This window comes from Anser brachyrhynchus (assembly GCF_964034855.1).
Source record: "Anser brachyrhynchus genome assembly, chromosome: 7".
Classification (NCBI taxonomy): domain Eukaryota; kingdom Metazoa; phylum Chordata; class Aves; order Anseriformes; family Anatidae; genus Anser; species Anser brachyrhynchus.
The window spans coordinates 34,645,182-34,673,082 of NC_137701.1; the positions used below are offsets into that span (position 1 = coordinate 34,645,182).

General features: G+C 38.9%; 1 protein-coding gene across 2 annotated transcripts in view; it reads left to right on the forward strand.

Moving 5' to 3' along the window:
* Window positions 1–27,901, forward strand: part of MGAT5 (alpha-1,6-mannosylglycoprotein 6-beta-N-acetylglucosaminyltransferase) — a 119,331-nt gene that overhangs the window by 49,505 nt on the left and 41,925 nt on the right. For both annotated transcript variants that reach the window (XM_080600755.1, XM_080600756.1), the window contains exons 4-7: window positions 11,744–11,820; window positions 13,435–13,524; window positions 25,377–25,448; window positions 26,860–27,021. In XM_080600755.1, the coding sequence (XP_080456881.1) occupies window positions 11,744–11,820; window positions 13,435–13,524; window positions 25,377–25,448; window positions 26,860–27,021 (401 nt within the window). The remainder of the gene's footprint in view (window positions 1–11,743; window positions 11,821–13,434; window positions 13,525–25,376; window positions 25,449–26,859; window positions 27,022–27,901) is intronic.

A 27,901-nucleotide genomic window follows, 5' to 3' on the forward strand; every position in this document is an offset into this window, starting at 1 on the left:
TGGAAAAAACTTTAAGAAACCACATCTTAACGTTTGATTAATATATTGTTCTGGTGTCTGTTTGGATGATGATACTGCTCAGGTATCTCCAGGCTGGATAGAACCAATGACTAGACTAGAGCTTGGGACTAACCCATGTGTATCTGCTGGTTAAAGTGTTTACTATTTGTCCATTTGAAGCAGTGAGTGGAATTCATCTCATCGGAGGCATTTCCAAATGGAAATGAAAAGTTTGTTTCTACTTCTGTCTTCATAGTAGTTTTCTGACAGTAACAGACTCTAGAAGCCGTACAGTTACTGCTTTGAGGTCAAATATAAGTGTATTTTATGTTAGGAGTGAGTTGTTCAGACAATAAGCTGGGTAAGTAAATGCTGTGATTACAATACCAGACACAGTGGTGTATTTTTTGCTCTTGTGATTCAAGTGTGTCCTTTTTTCTTGTTATAGAGCAACTGAGATAATCTGCAAATTGTTGTAGAGAAGGGATTTTGTTACCCAATGTTTTGTCAGTTTATTGAAACTGAAACATATATGCATACAAATACATGTGGTATTTCCATTGCTTTCTTTGTAACAGTTTATTCAGCTCTTAGCTGAGGAAGTGATCACAAAATGCAGACACGATAGGATTACCATTTCTCTCTATTAGCTGTAATATTTTAATGCTGACTTTAGAGGAATTATGTTATTTGCTGCTAGTAATTTCAGCTCTTTCCATGTGGACAACCATGCTAGGATGTTCCATAAATAACAAATTTGTGTTTAATATTGCTATTAATATTTTTAAAAGAGCACTTGAATTTGTTTTTGCAAACGTTTTTTTTTTTTTACCTCAGTCACCACTTAAAACTCTGGAGTAAATTAAGCCTTTAAAGCCTCATTCATCAGCATAACAGTGCAGGCTTCTACCAGATTTTCCTAGAAGAGTGCTGCTTCCAGTAGAGCTACTTGATGCATTTATGATTTTTGTCTCAATACGCTGTGACCTATAATCTGTGTAGCCATGCCCCTTTACCTATGGTAAGGCTTCCTGAAATAAATGAAGCTTCATGCTCGCTTAAGCTGCACTTCTGTTCACAGTGACTGTAAAATCTTACTTTTGTCCTCCCTGACCTTTTACAAAGTTTCTTGTGTGTTATGTACTATCTGGTTAGCTATGTGTGATAAAATAAGATGTAATAGAAAGACAAGAAGCTGATTACATTGTAAATATTTGTCTGTTTTCATTGCTGATTATTACTGGTCACAAGTTCAAGAACAAAACATTTTTTTCTTACAAATTTAAGACTGACTACCATGGCAGACTAGACTTGTCAGTCTGAGCGTCTTGAGCTTTTCTTCGTTACATATTTTATGTAATGCTAACGCTTTCCTTAGGGAAAAAAAGGGTACTTTTTATCTGCATACTGGGAAGAACAAAAAAAATGATTAGTCAACATTTCTCCTCTCAAAGTCTGCCTGTAAGTGGAGTCTCTGTACTGGTTACATTGCTGTAAACAGACAGCAGTTGTAAAAACAGTATCTATATGCTACAGGTAGTGGATGGTAATAATGCAGGAATCCTGGTTTAGTTCCAGAGTCCAATTACTGGAATAAATCCAGTTTGGTTTTATGATTTTTTTTTCCGTCTGTAATAAACAGAACTGGCATGTGGCTGTGACTCAGATTTACGGATTGCAAAATTCCCTTTTGTGAGATAAAAACACTGACACTTGGAGCAGATCAGGATTTCCTTTTTTTAATTTTTCACATCTATTGACATTATATGAACAACCAGAATAATAGTATAGAAGAGAATATTTACCATATTAAAATGTATGAGTGTTTTCCTCCTGTTCATATGCATGCTGGTTTTTAGCTCAGATGTGAGTTGGTGTCTGAGTATGCAAGTAATCCAGGTAGCAGTGAAGTTAATATGTTTTGAGAAATGGCTGGCTGTTACACTTGCTGAACAAGTGGTTGGGAAATCAATTTGTTAAGAAAATGCTGATGTGTTTCTCAATGAGCTGAGGTCAGGGGATATTTAGTTTTGCCCAGTATACACGTTGATGGTAAAATATCTGCTGGTCCAGGAAAGCTCTTATGTATAATTAATGAACTTGTGAGGATACTTCTTCTAATGCACTACACATAAGCTAACACCACCTTTAGTTACTGCATTCCCTTGGTACTGAATCTATCATCTGTCCTTCTAAGGAAGAAAAATAATAACCTTATATGTACTTTTTGATGTTTTCTTATTCTTCTGTGGATATATGTATCCAGACTTTGAGAGTGGTCATTGCAGCTGCCTGAACAGACCTGCTGTGTGTTTGCTGGTGGGCAGCAGGTGCCTGTAATTCTGTCAGCGTTCAGAAAGGGATCCACAACCTTTACAGCCTTGAAGGTGTAGAAACAAATGAAAAATTTACTCTGAATCCTATGAATGAGGAAAAGACCTAATAATCAGTTTTGTAGCTGCTTTCAAGACAACTGTAACTACTGTTTGTTGTCAGAAAGTCATTTAAAGGGCTACCAAAGGTCATCTTAAACTTTTATCAGTAACTTCTGTAGGTTATCTTGATAAGTAAAACGAAAAAGATGAAGTAAGGCAGTTCGAGGAAAAGAAAATACATCGGGAGAGTACCTGGATATCAGAGTTTAAAACCCCCAAGCCCCACAGCACAATGTCCAGCAAACAGAATGGAGTGTGCCCTTGGAAAGCGTGAGCTATGAGCCACCGAGTCTCGGGATGTCCAGATGGGTGTTGGACTGGGCGGTTTTACAACCTGGGGTATATTGCAATAAAGAAACGAGCAATGCCTTCTGTGAAAGAGCCTGTCAGTGAAGGAAAAAGGAGGCACCGGCCTGGGAAATAGCAAAACTGCTTGGCAGATTTGACAAATGATCTATCTTTATTTTAGGATTAATAATACAGCCAGAAGTTGAATGAAGTCTGGCTAAACAGCACCCATCGTGGCTATTTCGCTCTTGTAACAGCCTAATAGAAATGTTTGTGGCTTCCTAAAAACAGTTTTGATCAATCCTTCAGCCTGTGCTTTTTGACCACAGTAGCATGAACAAGCAATTTATGTGATGGATATTACTTGGTACGGAGCCCATGACTTTTTCTTTCAGTAGAGTAGCCTCCTCGTTATCATAATGAAACCCACGATACGCTGCTGTTGGGAGATTACCTAACACAAGTAAAATGTAGTCTTCGAACAATATTTATAATTGTACTTTTGGGCAGAGGTGCAAACATCGTAGGAACATGACTCAGTGTTTGGAATTTAGAGGCTGTGTCAAATTAGTTATTCATTACTTTCCAAAAGTCTGTTTATCGGTTGTGCTTCTTATTTGGCAAGCCATGGAGAAATTTAGCTTTTCTTTTTGTTGTTGTTCCACCTCTGGCTGTCAAGCCCGCTGTACAGCTGAGACAGCAGTGGTGAAATCTGCAGCAGTAGATATTAGAGTGGTGTGCACAGTTTTTGGCACATTAAATGATCTGAAGAAAATCCATCTGGATTATGCTCGTTCATGATAAGAAGGTGATAACAGTTGGTAGGAGGAAATGTTGAGGATTTAGCAAGGACTGGAGCTCGGCTGTCTCTGTAGTAGGTAAACTCAAACTTGTCTTTGATTCATTTTTCAGTTCACATTTAGAGACTAGAAATATCTTCCTCCTCAGACTCTCAGACAAATTACGTTGTTGATTTAGATGTAGAAATGTACAGTTTGTTCGTGTCCATATTTTGTTTAGGTTTAGTGTTTGTACTGTGTTACTACACCTTGTTTCTTCCACTGAATTTAGTTTTGCAGAATCATTCATTGAGAAGTGTAAGAGCAAAAAAGCTTCTCTTTTTGTTTGGTTTGCGTGAAAGGATAATGGAGTGCAAGATTTCTTTTTCACAAATATCTTTAATCCTGATCCCAAAGGAGTTGAGGATGGGACCTCTGCTAGAGGATAAGGTGAGCTGATGCACTGCCTAGGTGAGGTTGGAAAGCAAAGCTGTGAGGTCCCTTGGATAGCCTGAGTGGGCGCTTCTTTTTTTCCTCCCTGTTTAGATCCATGTGTAAAATTATAAGCATGCTCTTCTCTTCCTTCTCCCCTCCTCAAAAGCATCAAACAAGCTTGTTGATTTGATACTGCCAATTTTCAACTGCTTTTCCAGAACCTCCATTTGATTTATGAAAGAGTAAATTGTTAATAGTGATGCTTACAAGGCTTTAGCTGATTGGTTTCAGATGCAATGAAGTCCTTTTTTTCCTTCTGTCTCTCTCCCCTCTGTTTTCATTTGTCCAAGTTTTATTTGATGAAAAGCTTTTAAGAGCTTTGTGGGAAGTAGTATTTTCTCGTATGCATAATAACATATTAATCTACACCTGGGGTGCAAAGCAGATAAGAGTTTTTGTCAGTCGTAAAACAGGATGCTCCGAACCACTGCCAATAATAACATACTAGGTAAACCTTAAATTACTGGTTTTAAGATGATAAAATAGAAATGGGAAAATGTGAAACCGTGGCACCTTCAGGCAGAGCTTCTCTACAGCACAGCTTCTGTTGCAGCTGAATTGTTGGATCCTTGTTACAGGCACAAGATGAGTTTCATTTAGGCAGTTTAGCTTTTAACACTAGGGCTTTTCTAAGATAAACCATTCATTTGTTTCCTGGTTGTGTGGAACAGTATTCCGCTAAGCGTATTTCATCCGATAGGACAATCTCCTTGAACAAAAATGATCAAAGCGTGTATCCTGTTTCCTTTGAGTTTTTATTTTTTGATAAGCAGGGCGTGTGGGTTTTGTGTTGCAGGTTGTTTGTTTTTTTGGTTGATTGGGCTTTTCTTTGTTTATTTTTGCCTGAAATCTTGCTGTGTACTTCAGGCAGCCATGGGAAAAAATTGATTTAAGTAAATTGAAGGAAACTTTCAGTACCTCATTCTTTAAAACACTGCTAAACAATAGTGGTATTAATTATGAATATACTTGTTACAAAACATTTTTTTAAAGTAAAGATGTTGATTTTAAGGTAAGGACGAAGGTGCTCTGAGGCCGTTGCCTTCACTGTATTTCAGTGCGTGTTCAGTAAAACTAGCATTGCGGTAAGTGTCACAGTCTTAACGTTTTAGATGGTATAATTGCACTGAAAGCTGTACCAGTGCGGTAGTTAGCAGTGTCATTTGCATTGAAAAATGTGACTTTGGAAGATTTTGTGTGCCTTTGAACTCATAAAAATGAGCAAATGACGGTTCATGTTCAATTTCCCCCCCTTGTACGTAGGTGCTACTTGGAGGACTCCTTCCGAGCCTGAGCCCAGTTCAGTACCAGCATGCTGCTCAGGGAGGGAGAGACTCTTGGTGTGTCTGTTCTTAGCTTCCAGAGCATTTCTAGCTTATGCATTAGCATGTTCTGGTGTATAGGCTGATGAGATCTCTTTAAAGATGTTAAGACTAAAGTTGTTCAAGTCACTCATTTGGATGCAGACTTCAGTATTTACTTGTCATCCAAAAGATGATGCGTGGATGCCTGTCAGCTAGTTGGCATCACCCGCGAATATGTAGCAAGGCAGACTGACAAGTCAGCTTTGGCAATGCTGCACGCAGGCATTTTTATTTAATGTTACTATGGTGAGAAGAACATTTGTCTTTGTATTTCCATGTACTTCTTCCTGCAGAGTTTGGGGTGACATGCTGAAGACTTTGTGGTGGGAAGGAAGACTCAGGTAGCTTCGTGATAAGTTGATTTGTTTCCATGGCTCTTTCCAGTGAACTTTGTCCTGCGCGGGACAGACTTGTTGGTTTAACAGTCTGTGACGATGGTTTATCCTATAGTTCTGGGCTTGCAGAGACAAACTTGATAAAAAGCTAAAGTATTGCATATTTTGAATTTCCAAAGCTGTCCTCCTGTCTTAAGAGGACTACAGTAGGTTTCTCTTCAGTTAAAGTAGTACATATGATATTAGCTACGGCCATGCCTTAAAAAAAACCAAACTAGTCCTCATAAAACATCTGTGTATACTGGATGTTATAGGATGTGGGCTCTGCTGATACCAGGAGTCAAGATTACAGCTTGCTCAGGGCAACGCTTTGATTTGTATTTATTGTGCCTTCTCCATTGTATTCTTTTTCCACACTATATATAATAGCAAGTGTTTTTTTCCCATTTTCCTGTCAGTTTGCCTCCTGCAAAGGCAATAGCTTGGAGCTGCGGAGAGCTGTGTGTGTTTTCAAGGCTCGCTGTTCCAGCACAGCATTATGACCATGCAGAAGACCACACGTGAATATTTTCCACCGCAGTGCTAAGCTGTATTAGTAATGCTGAAAGGGGCTGTTAGTGGTCCCCTGGGCTGCATTTTGATTAACCACTTGACTACTACTTGAATTCTCCTAACATCGCATTGATTTCAGTAGCATTAATGGAACACAGCAGCACAGCTGGTGTGAGGATGGACTAGCAGTAGAAAAGTTAATTTTCTCTAAATCATACCAATGCTTTGCTCCTAAAGTTTCTAAAACGTTAGTAGACAGCGGTTTGTGCTCTGCATTTACAATCTTGTAACCTCAAGTTTATTTCTTTGAAAGTATTGATAGTGCTTTCAGCTCACACTGCAAATTCTCTCTTTAAAGAAACCTTCCCAGCTGGAGAAGAAAAATGTGAATTAACTTGAGAATGTGTTAATTAGTAGGAGAAGGGAAGGGAGATCTTATACAAATGAAAATTGCCTTAACTAGAGTATTGCGTCTAACCTTGGATTCCAGATTTCAGAACACAAATAGAAGCAGAAAGGGAAGGATTCCATAAATTAAAGTAAGAATAGTAAATTTATTTAATGATCAAAACCAGAAAGAGAGCAGGTAGAGAGAAAACTGGTGAATAGACTGATCAGATGATTACTCTGTCCTTTTAATATTAAGGAGGTTTCTGCTTTTATGAGATTTCCTGATAGGAAACACTGAGTTGAGCTATTATTTGTGCTGTACGTCATCACAAGGTATTCTAATATGCTTCTTCACACTAGTCTGAAAATGGTCTTAGGGTATTTCTGCTCTTGTAAGAACAAAGAGTTGGTCCTTACCCAGCTAGATAGGCCCCTGGTGTCACAGTTTGCAGTTCAATGGGATTGGGGCTTCTTCATTTGCTTTAACCAAGAGTGCTATTTTAGAACTTCGGTAGGTATTCTGTTTGTCGTAAAACAACAATCATTATTAAATAACTACGCAATTGCATCTTTTTTTTGCTATTACTATTATTCAGCTAACTGTCTTTGCGGATTATTTTTAGACTTCCAAACCGTACTGACAAAAACAAGCGCAATTTTTGAGCCTATCACAAAGCATGTAATTTATTATAAGGTTATTTATTATTATAAGACATGCATATAGCAAAGGGACAAAATACATACGCAGCACTTACTAAGCCTTATTTTTGCGGTTTTGTTAGTGAGTAACCAGAGAGCAAACAAAAAATGAATGCCTCATCACAGATTATTCTTTGAGCCACACAGCTCGCTCTTGAGATTGTAGAGCTTCAGTAAAACAAACAAAACCCCTGATACAGAGTTTGATTGTGTGAACTTTAAAGACCTGTACTTGCAAACTGGTGTTTCAAGAGTTTAGTGTCAAAGGTAGGTGACTGATACCAATCCGTCCTTAGTTGTACACAGCAACAAAGGAGAAGCATCCTTTGTAGTGCAAGGTCAGGTGGCTCAGCTTCAAGCTGCCACGTCATTCATGCTAATGCGCCAGACTTTGCACTGAAATAACTGCTAGTTGTTCACAAGTTCGGTTCTGCCTGCTGTGCACTAGTGATCTCTGATGCAGAGCTGTTAGTCGTCAAACAGCCACAGACGTTGGTGAAGTGAACATATGGCCGCTTTCTGAGTGCCGAGATGGAGGTTTAGTTACACACCGAATGGCCCAGGACTGCACAAACAAAGCACTGCATTAAAGAAACATTTGTGTACTCCTAGGTTTATAACGTGCTCACATCCATGTTTTCAATCTGTCAATGTAATATCGTATTAGGTAAATGTTTAATCTGTGCGTAATAGCAATCAAGAGGAAATAAATTGTGCTTGATGTCAAAAACACTTGGGCATCTGTAGAATAGAAACTAACATCATGGACCTAACTTAAGAGAAAAAAGTGTGTTATTTAGTGTTCTGTGCTGACTTGACAGTTTGCATTTTTAACTGTTGGCATCAAGTTCTAAGTTTTGGCTGGAAAAAGATCTCAGAACTTGTATTTTAATTGCTATAAATCCTAATTAAGGATAAAAATCTGTATGGTTTCTTAAATACTATTTTCTCACGAAAGCACCATTAAAAATGTCTGGCTTAATGAAGTATTTTAGGTTTGGGGTTTTTCATCATCTCCCTACCAGGAAGAAGCTCTGTGCTCTTGACTTGTATTTTAAACTTGCTTTTTCACACTGGAAGACCAAGATGTGTAGGTCAGCATCCCCAGGTTTCCATTTGCTTCATGTGCTCTTCGTAAACCATATAAAAGGGTACGTTGCTAGTGTCTGTCTGAGGTGGTCACGGCTGTCCGTGGGATACATATGATTTGTTCACCCCTGGACTTCTGTTGAAGGAGAGCGTGCTCTTGGTTAGCATGGACGGCAGCACCCTGGGAACAGAACAGTGAGCTGCTTCAGCAGTGCAGGCACATTCTGAGCTAGACGTGCACAAGGAAATGCAGGAAATGCTGTCCAGCCCATGCTTCCTCCACTGCAAGAGCTGCACAGCAGGGTGTGATGAGGGCAACCTGGGCTGTTAATTTGTAGCTATCAGCTCATAGTTAAAGAGGCTGGCCACCCTGCCCTTGACTTTCAATATTTTACAAGGCTGTTTCCTCTGTCTTTGACTATGGTTCAGAGTAGATAATGCAGTAAGGGTGGGGAAGGGAGCCTTTCTGCTGCCCACAGGTTAAAGCTGTGCCAGGCAGGCTCCAGCACACTCCTCACGCCTAGCTGGTAGTGAACTGGTTGAAATGTAATTCTTCACACAGGTTCTGATCGCGGAAGGAGGAGAAGTTGTGCGGGATGGTTCTCAATCTAGAACTCGCACTAACAATGGCCAAGATGGAAGGGTACTGCTTCGGGGCAAACAGTGGTTGCCCAGATCCGCCACCATTTTTCATATGTGAATTCAGACTTGTGCATTTATTTCTCACGCTAATGTATGGAGACCAGAATGTTCAAGACAGGAAAAGTGATAATGTGCCCATCTATAAAAACTTGAGTCAGAGATTGAGTTGATGCATGATAAAAGTGAACTATCTAGTCTACCGATGCGTATGTACCAAGAAAGAGTTCATTCTATCTTGTGTTTTTTCTCCTTCCGCCCATTCTCAGGAGTGTCACAAGATACCAATGCAAATCTAATATGGTGTGACAGACTTGGCACACTAAACATTTTTTGCTGAAAAATAAGGGATTATAGTTGTGTTTATTTACTACCCTGTGCTTAAAGAGACTTTAGAAGAAGAGATGGTTTGTTGCCTAGACGTTCAGTATTTTCAACCCTGAGTTCAGTACGATGTTGAAAGTTGAATTTTTCCTGCAGTTGAACTATATATCTGATATATCATAGATTTAAAGTGTCTCTTATGTTTAGGGAAGATCTGGATTTAACATGTCTTATAAAAAGCTCAGTACTTATTTTGTATTCAGGCTTATGAGTTCCTAATTTAGTAATGGATAGCATATCTAGCATAGAATACATTTGATTTCTTGAAATTCTCACAGAATTAGTTGACAAGTGAGGAGAGAACTTAAATCTGAGATCTAGGTGGTAGCTTTGTAAAAGTGCTTAGAATATCAACTACTTCCCTCAAACTGCTAAAGACAGAACCTGAATACTGGTATGACGGATTACTTTGTATTTATGCAACACTGTTGTTTTGCAGTAGTGGAATTTTAATTTTCAGAATCCCTTTAAAAAAGATTTATTCTGTAATTGTTCGTTGTTACAAAGGATATGAATTGTTAAAACTAGAACAGTCCTTTTTGCAAGAGGAACTTTTCTGTAAACAGAAGTTAAAAAAAAACCTCAATGCTGTTTTCTATCACCTGAAAGGGGAACAAAATAAGGGCCAGAGTTTAGACCACAAACTAATGTTTACCTAATGGCATTATACTAATTATCAATAACTGCCACAATTTTATCCATGCCTGTTTTTGGTTTAAGGTGCATACTATTTGACCTCGAGCGCTTTCAGCGCGATACAGGTGGGAAGTCTGACTCCTGAACAGCAGAAAGTCCCAGTGTTATTTACCTTTACTGAGGCAATGTAGAACATGAGTTCAAGTTGTTGACGCCTGTCTGCGTGCTCTGTGTGTTTCTCCTTGGAGCAGAAATCAGAGCCGTAGATGTCAGCAGTCTGGTCCGCAAGAATCCTATACGGATAGGAGTATTGGAGTATTTTGAAAGTGCTTATTGATTTGAAATTATAAAGTCATCTGAAAAACTGCTTAGCTTCAGTGTTATTGTCGGTGGCAGTACAGCTCGGTTTGTCAAATTGCTGCTGCTGCGGAGACTGCCGAATACATCATCTTCCAGGCATAATTCTTCTTTCCCCGTCCAATCCATTTTGTAACACTTCACTCGCATTTCATGTTTTATCTTTAAAAGAAACTATTTCCAAAAAAAACCAAATAAATAAAAAGCAAAATATTCAGATAAATCAGGAAAAGGCTTTTTTTGTATACAGTAAAACCACAAAAGTATTCTAGCTTTTTTCCACGGATTTTGTCCATACTCTATCCTAATGCTGCAGCCTTTTTTATTTTTTTAACTGAGATTTCTAATTAGCATATTCTGGGTGAGGTTGTGCAATATAACTACTAAAATGCCATGGTGTGAAGTGTTGCTACGTTGATGGATGGTTGGCTTTAATGATCTTGGTTCTAGTCCATGGGAAAAGCCAGAAATGATGCAGGTATAATTTAGATAACTCCGGGAGGAACTAGCTAAATTAAAAAACTTATCCTCCACTGACTTTAGTGAGAATCTCTCTACCACATTAATCATTTTTCTTGCCTCAAAGGCCTGTGTTACTGGGTTCTTAGAAGAAAGTCCCATCCTGGAACGGGTGTGATAATATCCTTTAAAGACTGCTCATTTTTCCTTGGCTTATTGTCTAGAAGAGTTTCTCTGTCTTATGTTCTTTAACATGCTGCAAAAGTTGAGAATTACAAGATACTAAAATAGTTAAATGTATATACATTAGGAGACCATAATAGTTTTTTATGATGCAGTGTTACTCAGTTGTAAATTTAGATCATATTGCAATATTTAATTGGGTCAAGTATCTGGTGCCAAGCCTGCTGATCATGAGTATTTTATGAAATGATAACAGAATTGGAAAATCTAGAGTTCTTTTCTAGAGTAATGTACATCTTACAAATGTTTGACAATTATAAACAAATTATTGCAGTTTAGTAGCTTTAAGCATGCTTTGATTAGGAAGCTGTTTTGCTTTTTATTATTTTCAGTACGGGTTAGCTTAGTTTTTATTTAAGTCTTCATAGACTGCTTTGTATATAATTCAGCACTTACTGCAAGTCAAAGTTGAAAGCTATGCAACCTTTTTCTATAATCAAAAAAGAGCACACTGAGTTTTAATGATATAACAAATGTTACACAGCAGGACTCTTCAGTCGGTCTGGATGCGGATTCATAAAAGTAAAAGGAAGGATTCATTAGGCTGTATGTCAGAACTGTAAAACAAAATATCAGTTATGGTCTCTGTTTCTCTTTAGATCTCATAAATGGAGCCCAAGAACAGTGTGAATTGCCTCCTATGGATGGTTTTCCTCACTGTGAAGGGAAAATAAAGGTAACTGTGAGCTGTTCTTAATCTTATTATGTGTGTTTTGTTAAAAACTGAACGTATGCTGCAAGAAGTCACTACTCAGTGGTGTAATATAAGAGCAACTGGCTCAAAAAAGAGGGTATTTAGGAGCATGTGTCACTACAAAACTCCTCACCTTACCCTTTAATACTCTGCAGAGGAACAAAGTGTCATCTTATTAAGACAGACATAAAATGCCACGTTATAATAAAATGCCACATTATTTAATGAAATGCGTTACTATTTGAATGCCATTTCGTTATTTACACACCTTCTCCTTTTTAAAAAGCCCTTTGTTTTCTTTCCCATCATGAGTCATTGGACGTCCCCCCACCCAGGGCTGGGATATTGTGTGCACCTCACTCCAGCCCTTTCTCTCTTTCAGCAAGACATTTATTTATACTTCTTTCCCCTCTTTGCCAACAGCTTTGTCCAGTTCCTCCCTTTCACCTTTTCTGTTTTAAGGGATTCTGCCTCTTCTACTCACCAGCTAGGCACTTTGCATTCCCTTCCTTCTTAGCATTGTTCTTTCAGCCCTGGGTGAGAACATAGGCTCCCTACAGAGGAGCTGTTCTGTTTCCAAACAGAAGACTGTTGTCTTGCTCAGGGTGACTTCGGTCAATTTACCCAATAACTTCATTTGGATGGAAAGCTTTAAAAAAAAAATGAAATGATCAAGATCATTTGGTTTTTCTAAACCTGCTTCTATGAATAATCCTACTGCACTAAGTTTGCCACCAAAACTTTGGTTTTGGGGGTTCACAATTCGTTTTCTGTAAATCCTGCATTTCACTAATAACGTAGTTGGAAAGACCAAATATCGAAAGCCATCAGACTTCGGTTGGAAAGGAAAAAGTAATAAAATTGCAGAGAGTTTTTTTTTTTCCAGACTACGTTTCAAATATAAGGAAACTGTATTAGTAGTTGGGATAAAAGTAAAATTGCTGAGTACTTTCATGTAATTATCAAATACTAGAATTTATTTCTGAAAGTGAAGCTGGCGAAGTATACATGAAATTTCCTTACCTTTTTTTCTCTAAATAAAATTCTTACACTATAGTATTTAAAATAAATACGATTGTATATAAATCTGTTTTGATCCATTTTGACAAATGGGCTGTGTGGTGGCTATGTAGTACGTCATTTGTATGTTAAAATAAGAAGTTAAATGAATTATTTATTTCTGCAGAATTGGCCGGTTCTTGGCAGAGTCAGATTACTGTCTTGGTAACTAAAATGGCCAGTTAAATTGCAGAGCGTGTGTAATGGGGGGCAATGAAAATCAGCTTCAGCCACACCCATACATATGAATCCTGATTATATTCTCCTTTTGGTATTTGCCTCTGCTTGCCTGGCTTACAGTTTGTGCAAACTGTACCCACACCTGGTATGTAGTTCCTTCCCCACTGTAGTTGAATGCTGAGATGCAGTGTTCTGCAAAATATTCATAAAACTCCCTTTTTGTTATTTGAGAGTTTTATCGGTTTGGATATAGTGGCTTGCAGCTTTCCGTTGTTATTCCTGACTTCAGTGTGAAATAGCATATTTTAGAGTTATTCTGTGAGGCTTAAACGTAACCCTGTTTTTGTTCTGTTTCAGTGGATGAAAGATATGTGGCGATCGGATCCCTGTTATGCAAGTTACGGTGTAGATGGGTCCACGTGCTCCTTTTTTATTTACCTCAGTGAGGTCAGTAATCTTTTTATCTGCATAAGGGGAACATCATAGTGCCTCCCTAGCTTTTGGTAACTGTTTGTGAACATTTTTCAAAACAAATAACTTTCTTCAGAAAAAATCTAGAAAGAGGAAAACATTATTAAAACAGAATGATTGAGAAGTGTTTTACTGTTTTTCTTCAGTCCACCAGGTGTTTCTAGCATGGAGAACTCTAATGTTTGTAACCGAAGTGATGTAAACAGCAACTGCTCAGTGAGTCCACACGAGATACCCTATAAAACTGAAGTGTGGAATTCAGTCATAGACCCTTGCCTCTGAATGCTTGCTGCTGTCTTCTATGTAGCTCCTAAGGTAGCAGTAGATAGGAAATTTAGGCGGAGGTGTTTGGAGTGTGAAATTTAGAAAGTGGAATGTGGTAGTACATCCTCCTAGGAAGCATGCTCACTTCCTGCTTGAAGCCTGGTTTTGTACACGGCTGAATAAGGTGCTTGCCCTGGTGTTTTTGTAGTTTTTTTCCACAGATCTCCCACTTCCTGAGTAATGCTTGTTTTCCAAGAAGAAATTCTGTCAAACACGATTTAGTGCGAACTCCTAGTCACTAGTCACTCTGTGTCACTAGTTTGTGGTGTGTATGCCAGAAATAGTCAAATGTATTTGATGACTTGACCTCTTTCTTAATAGTAAAATTCTGATAACTTGTGGCAACTGATTTGGGTACAAGTTTTGATACCTAGTGGCTTCCTACTTGTAAAGAACTGAGAGAGCCAATGTGGCTGCAGAATTGTGAACTAATATTAATTACACAGTTTCTGCAGGATTCCAGGAGGAAGGGCTGGGTTTTTAAATTCTGTATCGGAGATGAAAACAGTAAGTCTATTATATGAGTAACTCAGTTATAATGAAAGCAGATTCTGTTAAGTTACTCAGCTTGCTGTAGCTGAACTTTTCAAGGCACTGCTTTAAGCAGCATTAATAGTTAAATGTGTGTCCAAAACACACATCTGAAGAAATAAAAAATGCTGGGTTTTATCACAGATTTGACTCACTACATTGCTAGCGCTTCGTGTTGATTTATTTATGGGCTATAAAGCTGGTGTAGGAAAAGATCCAGTATGACTATTATTTATCCTGTTGTTTTTCGTAAAAGCTGAAGGTACAGTTTCATAATCATCTGAAGTTGATCTAAGTTTCTACTAAAAGATTGTTTTAGCATTAGTGGATTTATATTAGTGCAGTAGTACACTGTCAGCCAGCTGGTGCTTCATGTCTTTAATGCAAATGTATCTTAGAAATGAGAATACCTGTCAACTGAATGTGAGAATCTGGTATTCTTAAATGACATATTTATTATTTTGTGTTCCTGTTGAGTCACAGTATTTTCTGTGACAATCTTCTGTTTAATCATCAGCTTCGAAGACTCAGTTGATGCTGTTAGTTTTTTCATAATTGATCTTTCAGCTCAACCCTGCGGCAAAATGCGACTAGCTCTTGCTCCTAATGTGTCGTATGTTTCAGAATGCAGATGTTCCTCATGTGGTTATACAGATAACCACTTTTTACATGCATCAGTTACAGTACTGTGTTCTCCCCCCTCCAAAACAGTGTGTTTCAGCTTGCCAGGAAGGCTGTTTATGAAATACTTCTGTGTTGACAAAAACAAACAACTTTCTTTTGTCTTTGAGGAGGGGATCCAGTTTTAAAGTGTAGTGATATATAAAGAATGTTAAGTACAGAATCTTTTTATAAAATAATTTTTGAGGACTTTTGTTAGGTTCCTTATCAAATACTATTCCTAGTTAGTGAAATGCTATTTAGTGTAGTGTATCTTTTAAGAACATAACAGTGTATGTAGGAAGATGTCTTTGTAGGCACATAAACACTTGTTCCTTCACATACAAATGAAGTTTATGAAGGTGTAGTGCCAGTTGTGGATTCTTACTGGCCCCAACCCTTCTTTCCTCACTTCTTATTGCATGTGGTAGCTATTCAGCTGCAACAGTTAGGACCTGTAGTCTTGGATCAGGACCGTATTGTATTATACTCATATACAGTGCCAAATAGTACGTTCCTCAAATGAACTACTGAGCCTACAGGAACTAGTATAAGGGCGTTCTGATTTGCACCTGGAACTCTGTTACAGAAGCAGAAGTTGTATTTGAATTATTTTGTTCAGCTAAAATTTCAAGGCTTTTAGGGAAATTTTGAATCAAACTTTCAGGAGCAGGGAAAAGTTACCACTTACAACTACTCAATGCAGAGCTTTATTACTTGATAGCTTTAAATATTGCATCATATAGTCAGTAAACATTAAACCTTCTGGATAAAAAATATATGAATAAGTAACAGTTCAGTTATTCTTCTATGAGTTCTTCACTTCTTGCTTTTAAGTTCACAGCTAGCAAGAAGTAGTATGAGAACTATTTTCATTTTGGTGGTGGACAAAATGTATCTTGTTAAATGGTGTAAGAGGATTCATTCAGCTCGAGTTTTCAGAATGCTGTGAAATAAGCTAGTCTATTTGAAATAACTTTTAAGTTGCAAAACCTGCCTACCATGTGCATAAGAATGTATCAAATACTTTTGTAAATATTATAGTTGTAAGACCTTTTACATTTTTCGGTCCATTCTTACAGTCTGGTCTGCTACCTGTAATATTTTGGAAGATTAGTAGTATTTCTCTAAAATTTAAGCCAAGATAACATAGATACATTAATTAAAAGACATGTTTTTCCAATATAAGGGTTGTGTCACTTCACAGAGGGCAAATGGTTGTTTTTTCAAGGGTGCAGGAAGTTGATTTTTTCTTTAGGAAGAAATGTAGAATTTGGGCAACTTCTTGTTTCCCCATGGAACAAAGATACAATTAGCACCATTGTCTGTGGGTGTATTTGGGAACTTCAGACTAAGATCTTACACATTTTTTTGGAAGTTTTGTCCCCATGGCAGGATGTAAAACTAATATTGGTTGAGCATGTTATTAACCTTGAGTTTAAATTTGGCATTCTTAATCCTATGATTAATTCCATGATTAATGCCCAGCAGCAGAGGTTGAAAGCTTAAATGTTCGCGAATGCAAGCATGAAATGAAATTCTAATAACACTACAATGATGTGGATTTATGAGGTGTGTTGGCTGCTAAGGATAACTGGAAATGCTATTGCAAGAGTAATTTGTCAAAGTGGACAGGGATGAAGAGTTGACAGTTTATAGTATGGTTGCACAGCTGAATGATAAATGTGCCTACAGAGCTCTCAAGTAAAAACTGCTGGTTTAAAACATCAGAATGTGTTAGGGTTCTGGCAGGATATTACTGTTAAAATTTTTTTTCACTTTAAGGTAACAATCTAGGAATAAAATGGTTGTGTATACATCCTCTGTTTGAAAAGGCAATATTAAATTACATGTAGAATCACAGAATGGTTTGGCCTGGAAGGGACCTTAAAGCCTGTCCAGTTCCATCCCCCTGCCATGGGCAGGGACACCTCCCACCAGCCCAGGCTGCCCACAGCCCCATCCAGCCTGGCCTTGGGCACTGCCAGGGATGGGGCAGCCACAGCTTCTCTGGGCAGCCTGTGCCAGGGCCTCACCACCCTTATAGTGAAGAATTTCTTCCTGATATCCAATGTAAGTCTCCACTCTTTCAATTTAAAGTTTCATGGCCCCTCGTCCTATCACTACACCCCCTGACAAAGAGTCCCTCCCCAGCTTTCCTGCAGGCCCCATGTAGGTACTGGAAGGCCACTGTAAGGTCTCCCTGGAGCCTTCTCTTCTCCAGGCTGAACAACTCCACCTCCCTCAGTCCCTCTCCATAGGAGAGGTGCTGTAGCCCTTGGACCATCCTTGTATGTGTCTACTTTTGCTCGTAAAATCATCTCTGCAGTCTAGTGTGACAAGAACACATGCTCTTTCATACTTGTTAGGGATCTGATTTTTTCTTCTAAAGCAATTCTGTTAGGATATTATATGTTAAACTCACCTCTCTCTTGTAAAGTGGTTTCAAACCTATAAACAGAGGAGCCCAGAATGTTACTTTTCATTGTGTAATATGGGTCAGAACCACAGAGAGAGACAGTAATTTGCCCATGGTTTATGCAAAGCCTTAGAAACACAGCTAGGAATAAAACTGTCCTACGCCCTGGTTATGTAGTCACTGTGTATCTGCAAAATAGAAACAGCACAGTGAAAATCCCAGTCGTCTTTTCTGCAGAGCCTGCACAAATGCAAGTATTAGCAGCTCTGCCTCCTCTGGTTTGCTTTTGACGGCGCTCCCGTAGGAGTACGAGTCATCGACAGCTAGCTTAACAGCTCTTCTCCGCTTCTCTTCTGGTGTCTTGGCTGCTTGAGCAGACTGGGAGGTGAGCGTGGCAGCAGAGGGAAAGCAAGAAGGTGTCCAACGCGTTCAGGTTTAGTTTTTTTATTTAAAGCTGTATCCTGTACAGACTTGCAGATAAAGCTGCAAGGATTTTGCACTTCTAGCCAGCTACTTTGCTGGAGGCACCAGGTCACTCCAGGTGGACGATGCCCAACCGTGCAGTACTCTAATTGTGCTGGAGCCTTTGAAAGACTGGAGGAGAAACAAATGTCCTGAATAGCAAAACCAGACTTGTGTTTTCTGGAAGGACAGAGCAAGGCAGGGATTAGAAACGGCAAAAGTTGAAGAGGAAGTTAAGCTAACTCTAAGGTTTCTGAATAACTGCGGCCTGGTTTCCTTTTAACTGTGATACAAACTTACCCATTGAGAAGAGTTTTTCCTTTTAACCTTATTTAGTTATGAAAAAGCCAGTTGGTTAACACTATGTCATTGGAACACTTAAAACTTTCATGGAAGGCATTGCTTCTGGTGAGAAATGTGAAAGAATGAATTCTAGACAGTACAAAAACATGCTTCACTGCAAAATGCCAGTTTGCAGCTGACGAATGAAACCTCAGAAAATATCTTCTAGAAAATAAATTTGGCACAGTTTCCCAGCTTAATAACAACAAAAGGTGGAGGGATCTTATTGCTCCTTTTTTTCATCTAGACATTTGTTTCCTCAGAGGCCTGCCTGCCACCCAGGAGCAGGACTGCTGCTGTGCCGGCTGGTCAGCCAGTGGCTGTGGTGCAAGTTCCTGCAGCCCAGGGAAGCTCCCTCTGTTTTGCTCTCTTGTGCTCCCTTGAGACTTGATGCTGGAGCTGGGCAGCTACCATGAAGATCCCAGGTTTTGGATCCCAAACTCACCTTTCAGGTGCAAGTGTAATGTTTGGTATTCTTCTTCAAAGTGGATCCAACGCTTCAAAAGACCAAAAAGCTGTTTCAGCAACACAGTCTTTGAAACTTCTCTAGCTTTTGCATGTTTCCTAGAATACCACTGGAGAGAATTCTTATTTTTAGTTCTTTAGACTGATAGAAACAACGCTTTTTTTTTTTTTACAGTAATATTTTTCTTTACTCTGTGAAGGAACTGAGCAGAACAATACAGACCGAAGGTGATTTTCAATGTGGATTTGTTCCCAGAATGCAGGCTGTAGTCTAAGGTGTGTTTTAGTGAAATAGTGAAAACATCTGGCAATTACAGTTATGCAGGTTCCTCAAATCCTTGTGGTTTTGCTAGTTTACTGCAGTTTGCTAGCTTCTGTGTGGAAGTCCCATTTCCCCAACTGCTGCTGCATGTGTTAGATAATCTCTAACGATGAGGTGAGTTAGCGATTTCCATTTCTTCAGCGTAACGTAACATTGAACCAACTTCCTTAAATACTACACTATTACTTAAAAGCCAAAAATAGCATTCTTGTCTGAAGTGTAAATTAGCAAAAGCTTGCACTAAACTTCTGCAGTTCCTAAGAAATTAAAATGCTAATGATGTTCAGTATTTTGTCCCCAAATCATCCAGTAGCATATTGGCCTGGATTTGGGAGATTGGAGCTCAGTTATCTTTTCTACCTTGGGCACTTTTTAAACAGGGATTGGTATTCTTCCGTCTTGTTGGAGAATGCCAATGTAAGAGAGCAATAAAATTGAGCGCACGTTACTGAAGTTAGATAAGACGACGTTTGGGACTGCCTGTGGAAACAAACTCCCAACGCCACCTGTATGCGCTTCTCAATTTCACTGAACAAGCACGCAGTCATCTTACACACCACAGATTTTGTCCCATCTTCAAAATGATTACGTATCACTGAGCAAATGCTAAACAACATGTAGATGTTACAGCTTCTGGAGGAGCGGAGAAAGTCACCTTCCCAAAGGTAGCATTTCATTTGCCTCAAATGCCTAAATGGGTTTTCTAAGTGAACGTTGAGTTACCTTCTCTGCCTACCTGCATATTGTCCAATAAATTTCAAGATGCAGTCTTTCACCAGGTATTACAGCGTTGTTTATTTCCTGCTCTTATTGACAGAAGATTCTTAATAGCAGCACTTCACCGTGGATTGAATTACACTGAGCAATAACTCTGCTCCCCTGAATTGCAAACTGGCTTTAGTTTCCCTGTAGGCATGCTGCACCTTTCCTTCAGAAGAGTCCAAAATGAAGTTTATGCCAGGTGTTCAGCGAGTATCCTTCAGCTCCTGCTTTGTCCAGCTCCCACTGGTACTCTTTGAAAATATAAAGGACTTCCTGAAGTTGTGGCTCTGGAGAGCCTCTGGCAGAGTACACTTGCATTCAGTTCGGAAGGTGCTCAGACTGGCCCATGCTACAGACGTTTGCCGGCTTTTTAGGAGTGTAATCAAGGTCCTTGTTCTGTAATATAGCTGAGCACTGCAATCCTAACATCTCTCCAGTCTCATTGCATTTCCGAGGAAGAATTATTGGAACAGATAAAGGCTGCAAAGCTTCTGAGATACTTTTCTGATTGTCTGGGTTTGTTTGGGGTTTGTTTTGTTCTTTTTTCCGTGTTAACTCATTTTTCAGTAAGCTACGTAAAGGTAAATTCTTACTGTGAAAGGGGATTGTCTGGGCCTAGAGGAGCTCTGTAGTTCAGTTTAAGCAGCTCAGAGCACTTTCCGCTAATATCTGGAATTGTGTAACAATTTTGGGCTTCTAAAGTAGCATGTAACCTAACCTTACGGAGCTATCTACATATGCTCTAGACAGCGCTGTGTCTACTGTGATTCAGAACCAGGCAGGAGACGCTAGGCTTCTCAGGTGGACTTAGTCTCTTGAGCATGATCAAAGGCTACCCAATACATTTGATTTGCATTGAATTCGACACTAGTTACAGGAGGCACAGCTGTTCTTATTCAGAAATATGACAGGAGAAAGATAAATATAGTCTGTTCTGAAAAACAGCTTAGCATTTATATCGCTCATCCAAAAAATGGGCAGTCTTCAATTCTGCACTTGCTGCTTCCCAACAATCTCCTGTAACTGCTGTTCTGTACTTTATCACATCCTTCCTACCCAATCATGCAGAACAGCAGAGCACTCAGTTGCTATGGAGAGAAGAAGCTAGAGGAAGAACTGATGCTAACCCAGGGAGAGAAAGGCTGTCCTGGAAAGCACGGAGAGACGTCCCAATTCCTTCTTCGGGGATTAGCTTATGTATTTTTTCTTAAATGATCAAGTAAAATGCATTAAAAAAGTCCAAGGGCAAGATCTGAACAAATATTGCTGCCCTCCTTCCTTTTGTTCAGACTTGTGGCTTTTGGCCATGTGGTTATCTGTAGCTAAACAAATACAAAGCTGCAGTGTTTGTACATTTCTGACAGATTTCATCTAGACACGCTTTAGTGATAAAATAATCGTTTGTCATCATTTCCCATGACAAGGAAAACATCTGTAACAGTAGGCAACAATACCATATTTGTAACTTCATACTTCAGCCTTATGCATGTGCTGTGTAGTCTTGCTACTTACAATCGTATACATGTATGCATATGTGTGTATATATGAGTATCCACATCAATTTTTTTCTGTTGTACATGCCACTTGATCATAAAGATTCCTGGCCCAGGATGAGGTACACTTTCGTGCTGTTGCATTTCCTGCACACTTTTTTCATTAGTTAGGTGGTACAGTCTAAAATTAACCAAGGCATTATTTTTCTTTTCATGTCCCACTGCAGCAGCTTCCAGAAGACGTTTTGCAACACAGATCCTTAATTCAGCCCCTCACATTCCCCACCACCTCGCTGTCTCATCCCTCATAGCTTCAATGAAAGCTGATGGGTCCCGCAGAAAAACTTCCTTTGGGCATCGTGAGAGCAAGGGGAGAGAAGAAAGCTCCAAGCACCAGGTGTTTTCCCAGAGCAGGCAGTGCTGTTGGTGCTTGTGTATCGCATAAGGCCAAGGAGATTAAAGGCTTTCACTCAAACCAGTCTGAATGGTTTTAGTCCTTGCTCACCTTTCTTTATCACCACATTTATAGTTGGAGGTTACTGCTCCCTGAGGTAAAACACAAGTTCTGAGAGAAAGATCCTTTCATAGTTAGTGAAATGCGGAAGGATGCTCAGAGCACCTCCCTTTGTTTTCGGAGAAGTTGGCTTGGCAGTGGTTACTGGTCTGAAGCTGAGATGAGCAACTGTGGGGCTTGCTCAGAAGTGATGAGTACAGTAACTGTCTGCTCCAGACCGTATTTGGTCACAGAAGGCAACCAAGGAAATTACTGAACCCTTTGAGGTTTCATTTTTAGTGAGAGGAATCCTTGTGCTATTCTTTGTGAACCCTGGGCAACCTGTTCCAGTGCCCCACCAATCTTATAGTAAAGAATTTATTCCCAGTGTCTGATCTAAACCTACCCTTTTTCACTTTGAAGCCATTACCCCTTGTCCTATCACTATGCCCCTGACAAAGAGTCCCTCCCCAGCTTTCCCGTAGACCCCCTGTAGGTACTAGAAGGCTGTTATAAGGTCTCCCTGAAGCCTTCTCTTCTCTAGACTGAACAATCCCAACTCTTCCAGCCTTCCATTTCCTAGGAGGGGAGCTCCAGCCCTCTTATCATCCTCAGGGCCCTTGTCTGGACTTGCTCTGACAGGTCCTATTTCTTTACAAGATATTTGAGCAGTCTTTACTGAGGACTTTTGCCTCTATTACATTGCTGTAGACCTTAATTTTACACTGTGCCATCCAAAACCATGGCTAACTGCAAGCTTTTTACTTGAAATGCACATGAAAATACAATTGGTGTGTTTCCTGAGGAAAGCTGCAATTAAAATTTAGCAGCCTGATAGTTCTTGTGTAGGTAACATCACATCAACAGGCTGTTACATTCTGCAGCCTAAGCCTGTCAGTGCTATTGTTCCCCTTTCCAGTAGTTTGACAAAGGCTGCCTCTCAAGTCTTAGATAACTTGTGTAGTTGCCTAGGCTGAAATCCCCCTCTCTTCTGCCAAAGAGCATAAATCATTGATCAGCTGTTGCTCGCACTGAACAGGGAAGCAAGAACCCGAAACAGAGAAATCTCTCTGTTCCCTCTGAAAACCTCGTCTTCGTTAGAAGTGTGATATTTCATGAGTACTGGGCACCTTTATAAGCACAGGTATTACGACGTGCGTAGGCTTCTCTACTACAGCTTTTCACTTCTGCTTTCTTCGTTCTGCGTCTGATGATATCTCTGTGTTCTGAAAGTAACTTCTGAGTAAGCTGCAGTGTGCGAGTGTTAAACCCTGCCGTGACTCTGATCGCCTTCTGATTTCCCTCTCATTTTCTCTTTGAACCATGACACAGTAATTCCAGTTCTTTCTTTAATTGCCTGCAAAATTCACTTTTGTTTTGATCAACACAACAGCATTTTGGCTGTTTTGGTCGTCATAATGTGTTCTTCCTGGAGGCATGTGTGTGCCTCTGGTGGTTATTGCTCAAAAGTACCTGAAATTCGCTATTAGGTTACACCTGGCTTGGTGAGTGTGTCAGTCAGTACTTTGCTTCTCCATCCCCGCTTCTCCATGAGTCAAGTTAATACAGCGATAATCTTCTTTCCCCTCCCCTTGTACATCACGTTTTTGGTCTTAATCTTTGCTTTCTGGGTGCTCCTGTTAATTATTATCCCATATCTAACAGCTCTCACTTGCGAGCTACTGGCTTATCAAAATGAGCAAATCCTTGCCTTTTTCTATAAGAGAATGCCTCTGCATTCTTCCTACTGCATTTATGTACCAGTCCTGAAAATAACGAGACAACCAGCATACTTTGAAGAGTATGTGTTTAAAAATCTTGTGGTGAGCCAAGTTGTGGGTTTTTTTTTTTGTAGTTCTTGGTTTTTTGTTACTGTTTTCAAATGAAAAGAGGAATTGACTCAACACCAACACGGAAAAAATGAATGTTAGACCAGTTGTGATATATCTTTGAGTCTACTCCTGCAATGTTTATCTGTGAGCTGTATTTCAGTAATTTGATTTAGATTAGAAGGAAAATGGAATATTACTAAAAGCACAAAGGTACTGTATTGTTCAGCATGACGCCCCATGTTATGGGATGTCTGCCTGGGCCAGCTGTCCTGGCTGTGTCCCCTCCCAGCCCCTGGGACACCCCCAGCCCCAGCTGCCAGGGCAGCACCAGGAGCTGAGCAGTCCTTGGCTCTGGGTGAGCCCTGCTCTGCAGCTACTGAAACATCGCCGTGTTATCACTGCTATTTTCATCAAAAATCCAAAACACAGCATTGTGTGAGCCTCTGTGAAGAAAATTAACTCTGTCCCAGCTAAAACCCTGACAGAAGGAGAGAGAAATTGAGACTCTGCACAATTTTTAATACAACTCTTTTCTAGTAGCGATTCCACAGCTAAAGTTAAGACTGTTAATTGCTACAATTTCTAGTATCCTTCCAGAGCTGGAGTTCAATGAATAATCAGGTATTTCAAACAAGGTTGTTCATGTCATGGCTTTCAAATGTTGCATTAAATATGTTGGGTAGATGAATTCATAGCATTCAAATTAAGGCTTTTATATAATTTGTCAAAGAAAACTACGCTTGATACATTTCTTCTATTTAACGAGGTTGTGATATTTGGTAATTTATTATTTTCTTGTGATTGATCTTCTAGGCAATCATTCAGTACAGTCTTAAGGTATCAATCTCTAATGCTTCAGGCTTACAGGTCTGCAACTGGAGGGACCCTCCCTTTTTGCAATGCAGTTATGTTTCTGTTGTGCTTTCGTGGGTTTGCCTCCAACAGTGAAATTCCTTCTTCACAACAGTGAATGGGCTAATTATTTCACATGAGTTATACAGATTCCACAGGACAAGTGAGATTCCTATGGAAAGCACAGGCACTTTCAGCGACTTGTATCCATTTGCTGTTTCTTCCCTACCTACTAGCCGTTGTTTTTCTAGTAGATAGTAGAAGTAGTGTATTTGCATGGATTGTTTCTCTCAGAATTATGGCTATTAGTACTTGTGGATACCATTACCTAAGTTATTATCCTATTACTTATCAAATAAGATTTTTTGTTAAATTCATCTTTCTTTCAATTTTTTGTCTAGATTTCTACAAGGTAGAACTCTGATCCTTGTTTTTTGATCCTTGTTTTTTCTCAGTCTTTTTATAGAGATAGCCTAGGCAGATGGGAAATGTGTATATATAGAATATATATGTTTTGTAAGGTCTAGAAGCATAGAAAATTCAGTGCTTTTTGAAAATATTTAGGAACTGCTCAGAAAAAGCATTTAGCAGCTGACCTCTGACTTGAAAGGGGTTTCTGTCATGTATTCATTATCATGAATGAATATCTAAATGCTACTTTTAGTTGCAAATTTGCAAGGTTAAAGTAGAATTGAATTGCAAAAAGTCATCTTAAGCTTTTCTTAGAAGGCAGGTTTTGCCTTGCAGTGACTTACTAATCAGCTGATGTCTTATTCAAACCATAGGAGAGTGCAGCATAAAGGCAGTCAGAGTTTGGTAGGGCAGCTGAAAGTAAAATAGAATGATTTGTTTTAATTTGATTGTTTTGCAGGTTGAAAATTGGTGTCCTCGTTTACCTTGGAGAGCAAAAAATCCTAATGAAGAAACCGATCAAAAAACAGTGGTAAGAAAAACATTAAAACATGAGTGATCAGTAATTGTTCACTCAAAAGACCCTGGAAGCCTGTGCCACATAAATGCTAGTAAGACTAGAATTTACTATTGTTATTCCTCAGCTCCTCAAAACTGAAGGGCAGTATCCTTGACTATGTATATGTAGCTCATCACATATTTTCTCCAGTCATACTGCAGTCTTGGTGGCAGATTTCCACTAAAAACATTTAAGTGTTTTAGTTTATGTAACGCTGTACACAGATACGGAGAAAATTTGCAAATCCATAGACTGTTCACCAGTATTAAGTGACCATATGTGAAACTATCTATTTTTATTATCCTATAAGTCTGGGCTTTATATAAAACAATGCTGTAACAGAAGAGGGCTATATACATTTCAGTTTTGTAACGTTTTGATTTTTTCCTTTAGAAATAACTCAGTATGCAGTAGAGTTTTTAAACTGTTACAGCCTAATTATGTAGCACTTAGGTATTTTAAGATAATTATTGGGCTGCAAATGAACATCGCCTATAGAATTTTGGTGTAGAATGTCATACTTTGTAAAACCAATTGTTTTGCATTAGTCTGGCTTTAAAATGAATATTTCTTTTTAAAGGAATACTGTAGCAATGTTTCTGCCTTAATGTTTTTATAAGAGGCTTCCTTGTATTTTGAAGATTCATGATGATATCTGAATCCTCGGTGTAATTTTCTGAATTTATATCATGTCCTAGAGATACTTTAGCCTCCTTTTGCAAACACATGAACAAAACTAAATCTTCAACTGCAGAAATAAATACATTGTGAAACATAGCAAACATACTCTGGTGCTACCAAGTACTACTAATAAAAATAACAGTAATTTATATGGCTTAGAAATGTCTATTTAAATAAAGAGATCTTAAATGCTTGAACTAAAATCATAGAATCATTCAGGTTGGAAAAGACCTCTAAAATCATATAGTCCAGCCTTTAACCTAGTACTAAAGTCTACCTCTAAACCACGGTATTAAGTTCTACGTCTACACATAGCTTGGAAACCTTCAGGGAAGGTGACTGAAGCACTTCTCTGGGCAGCCTATTCCAATGCCACCCAACCCTTTCAATATGGAAATTTCCCCTAATACCAACCTAAACCTCCCCTGGCACAACTTGATGCCATTTCCCCTCATCTTATCACTTGATGCATGGGAGAGGAGCCCAATCCCCACCTCGCTACAACCTCTTTTAAGGTAATTGTAAAGTAAAATCTTGACTTTAGCATAAGAAGCATTATCTTTTGTTTGTTTTTCTTTTTTTTTTTTTTTTTTTACAATGAATAATGTAAAGAACAATTCATGTTTGGGTAATTTCATCACTTCTGGAAGGTACACAGTTTGAACAATAACTTTTTTTGTTTTTTTTAATGACTTAATTGAAGGCTGAAATTCGTATCAACTTTGATCCTCTCTACAAAATGATGTCAAGGCATGAGGAATTCAGGTGGATGATGTTACGCATTAGACGAATGGCTGATACCGGGATTGAAGCAATTAAATCACTTGCAGAAAAACAAAATTTGGAGAAGAGAAAACGAAAGAAGGTAAGTTAAAACAATTTTTACTCTTGCCACTTGCAATCATTTAGCCTTATTTAAGCTAAATTTTCCAAACGTAACTTTAGAGCAGAAATACCAAATATGTGTAAAAGGCTCACGTTTGTACATTTGTCTCTTTTCAAGGAGTATTTTGTTGTTTGAAATTATTTGTAAAATGTTTTTTTGCTTTACACATAGTTTTTATACATTCAGTAAGTCAGTCTTTGAATAAGTTTTCTAACATCTTTAATTTTGGATAAAAGAGAAGTTATGCAGAAGGTTCTAAAGAAACAAACTGTAAATTTACCACAAACTGATTACACTAGAATGTTTTACATAGCTGTAGAAAACAACAGTTGTATATCTCCTTTGTCCACAATTAAAATCTTACATGCCATCTTTCTGGTTTGGATTGGAGTAGACTTGATCACCACTTTTGATTGGATCTCTTTTGACTTGTAGTGAGTCCAGTTTAAAGTCTGTGAGACTCTTGAAATCAAAAATTCAGTCTAATTTGAATTATTGTTTTTTTTAATTACCTCAACCAGTTAAGATAAAACTGAAACTCTTAAACACGAAGGTTTCCCTTCCTGCCTTGTGCTTACTGGAGCCAATCCTGAGCAACAGTCACAGTTGTGTTCCTACCCCCTCTGAAGGCTGCCTGTCTGCAGCTCAGCTCCTTGCTTGCGATTCTCCGTCCCTGCAGGAGACCTGGGCTCCATATTGTGGCTCTCATGTTTGTCACCTATCACAGTCCTTGTGGAGGCTCACTCTGTCAAGGAGCAATGCTTTTCTTTCGAGCAGCAATGCAAGCTGTTTTATTAAAGAAATATAACATCTGAGAATACATAAACTCAAAAATAGACAGCAGCAGCACTGCCCTGTA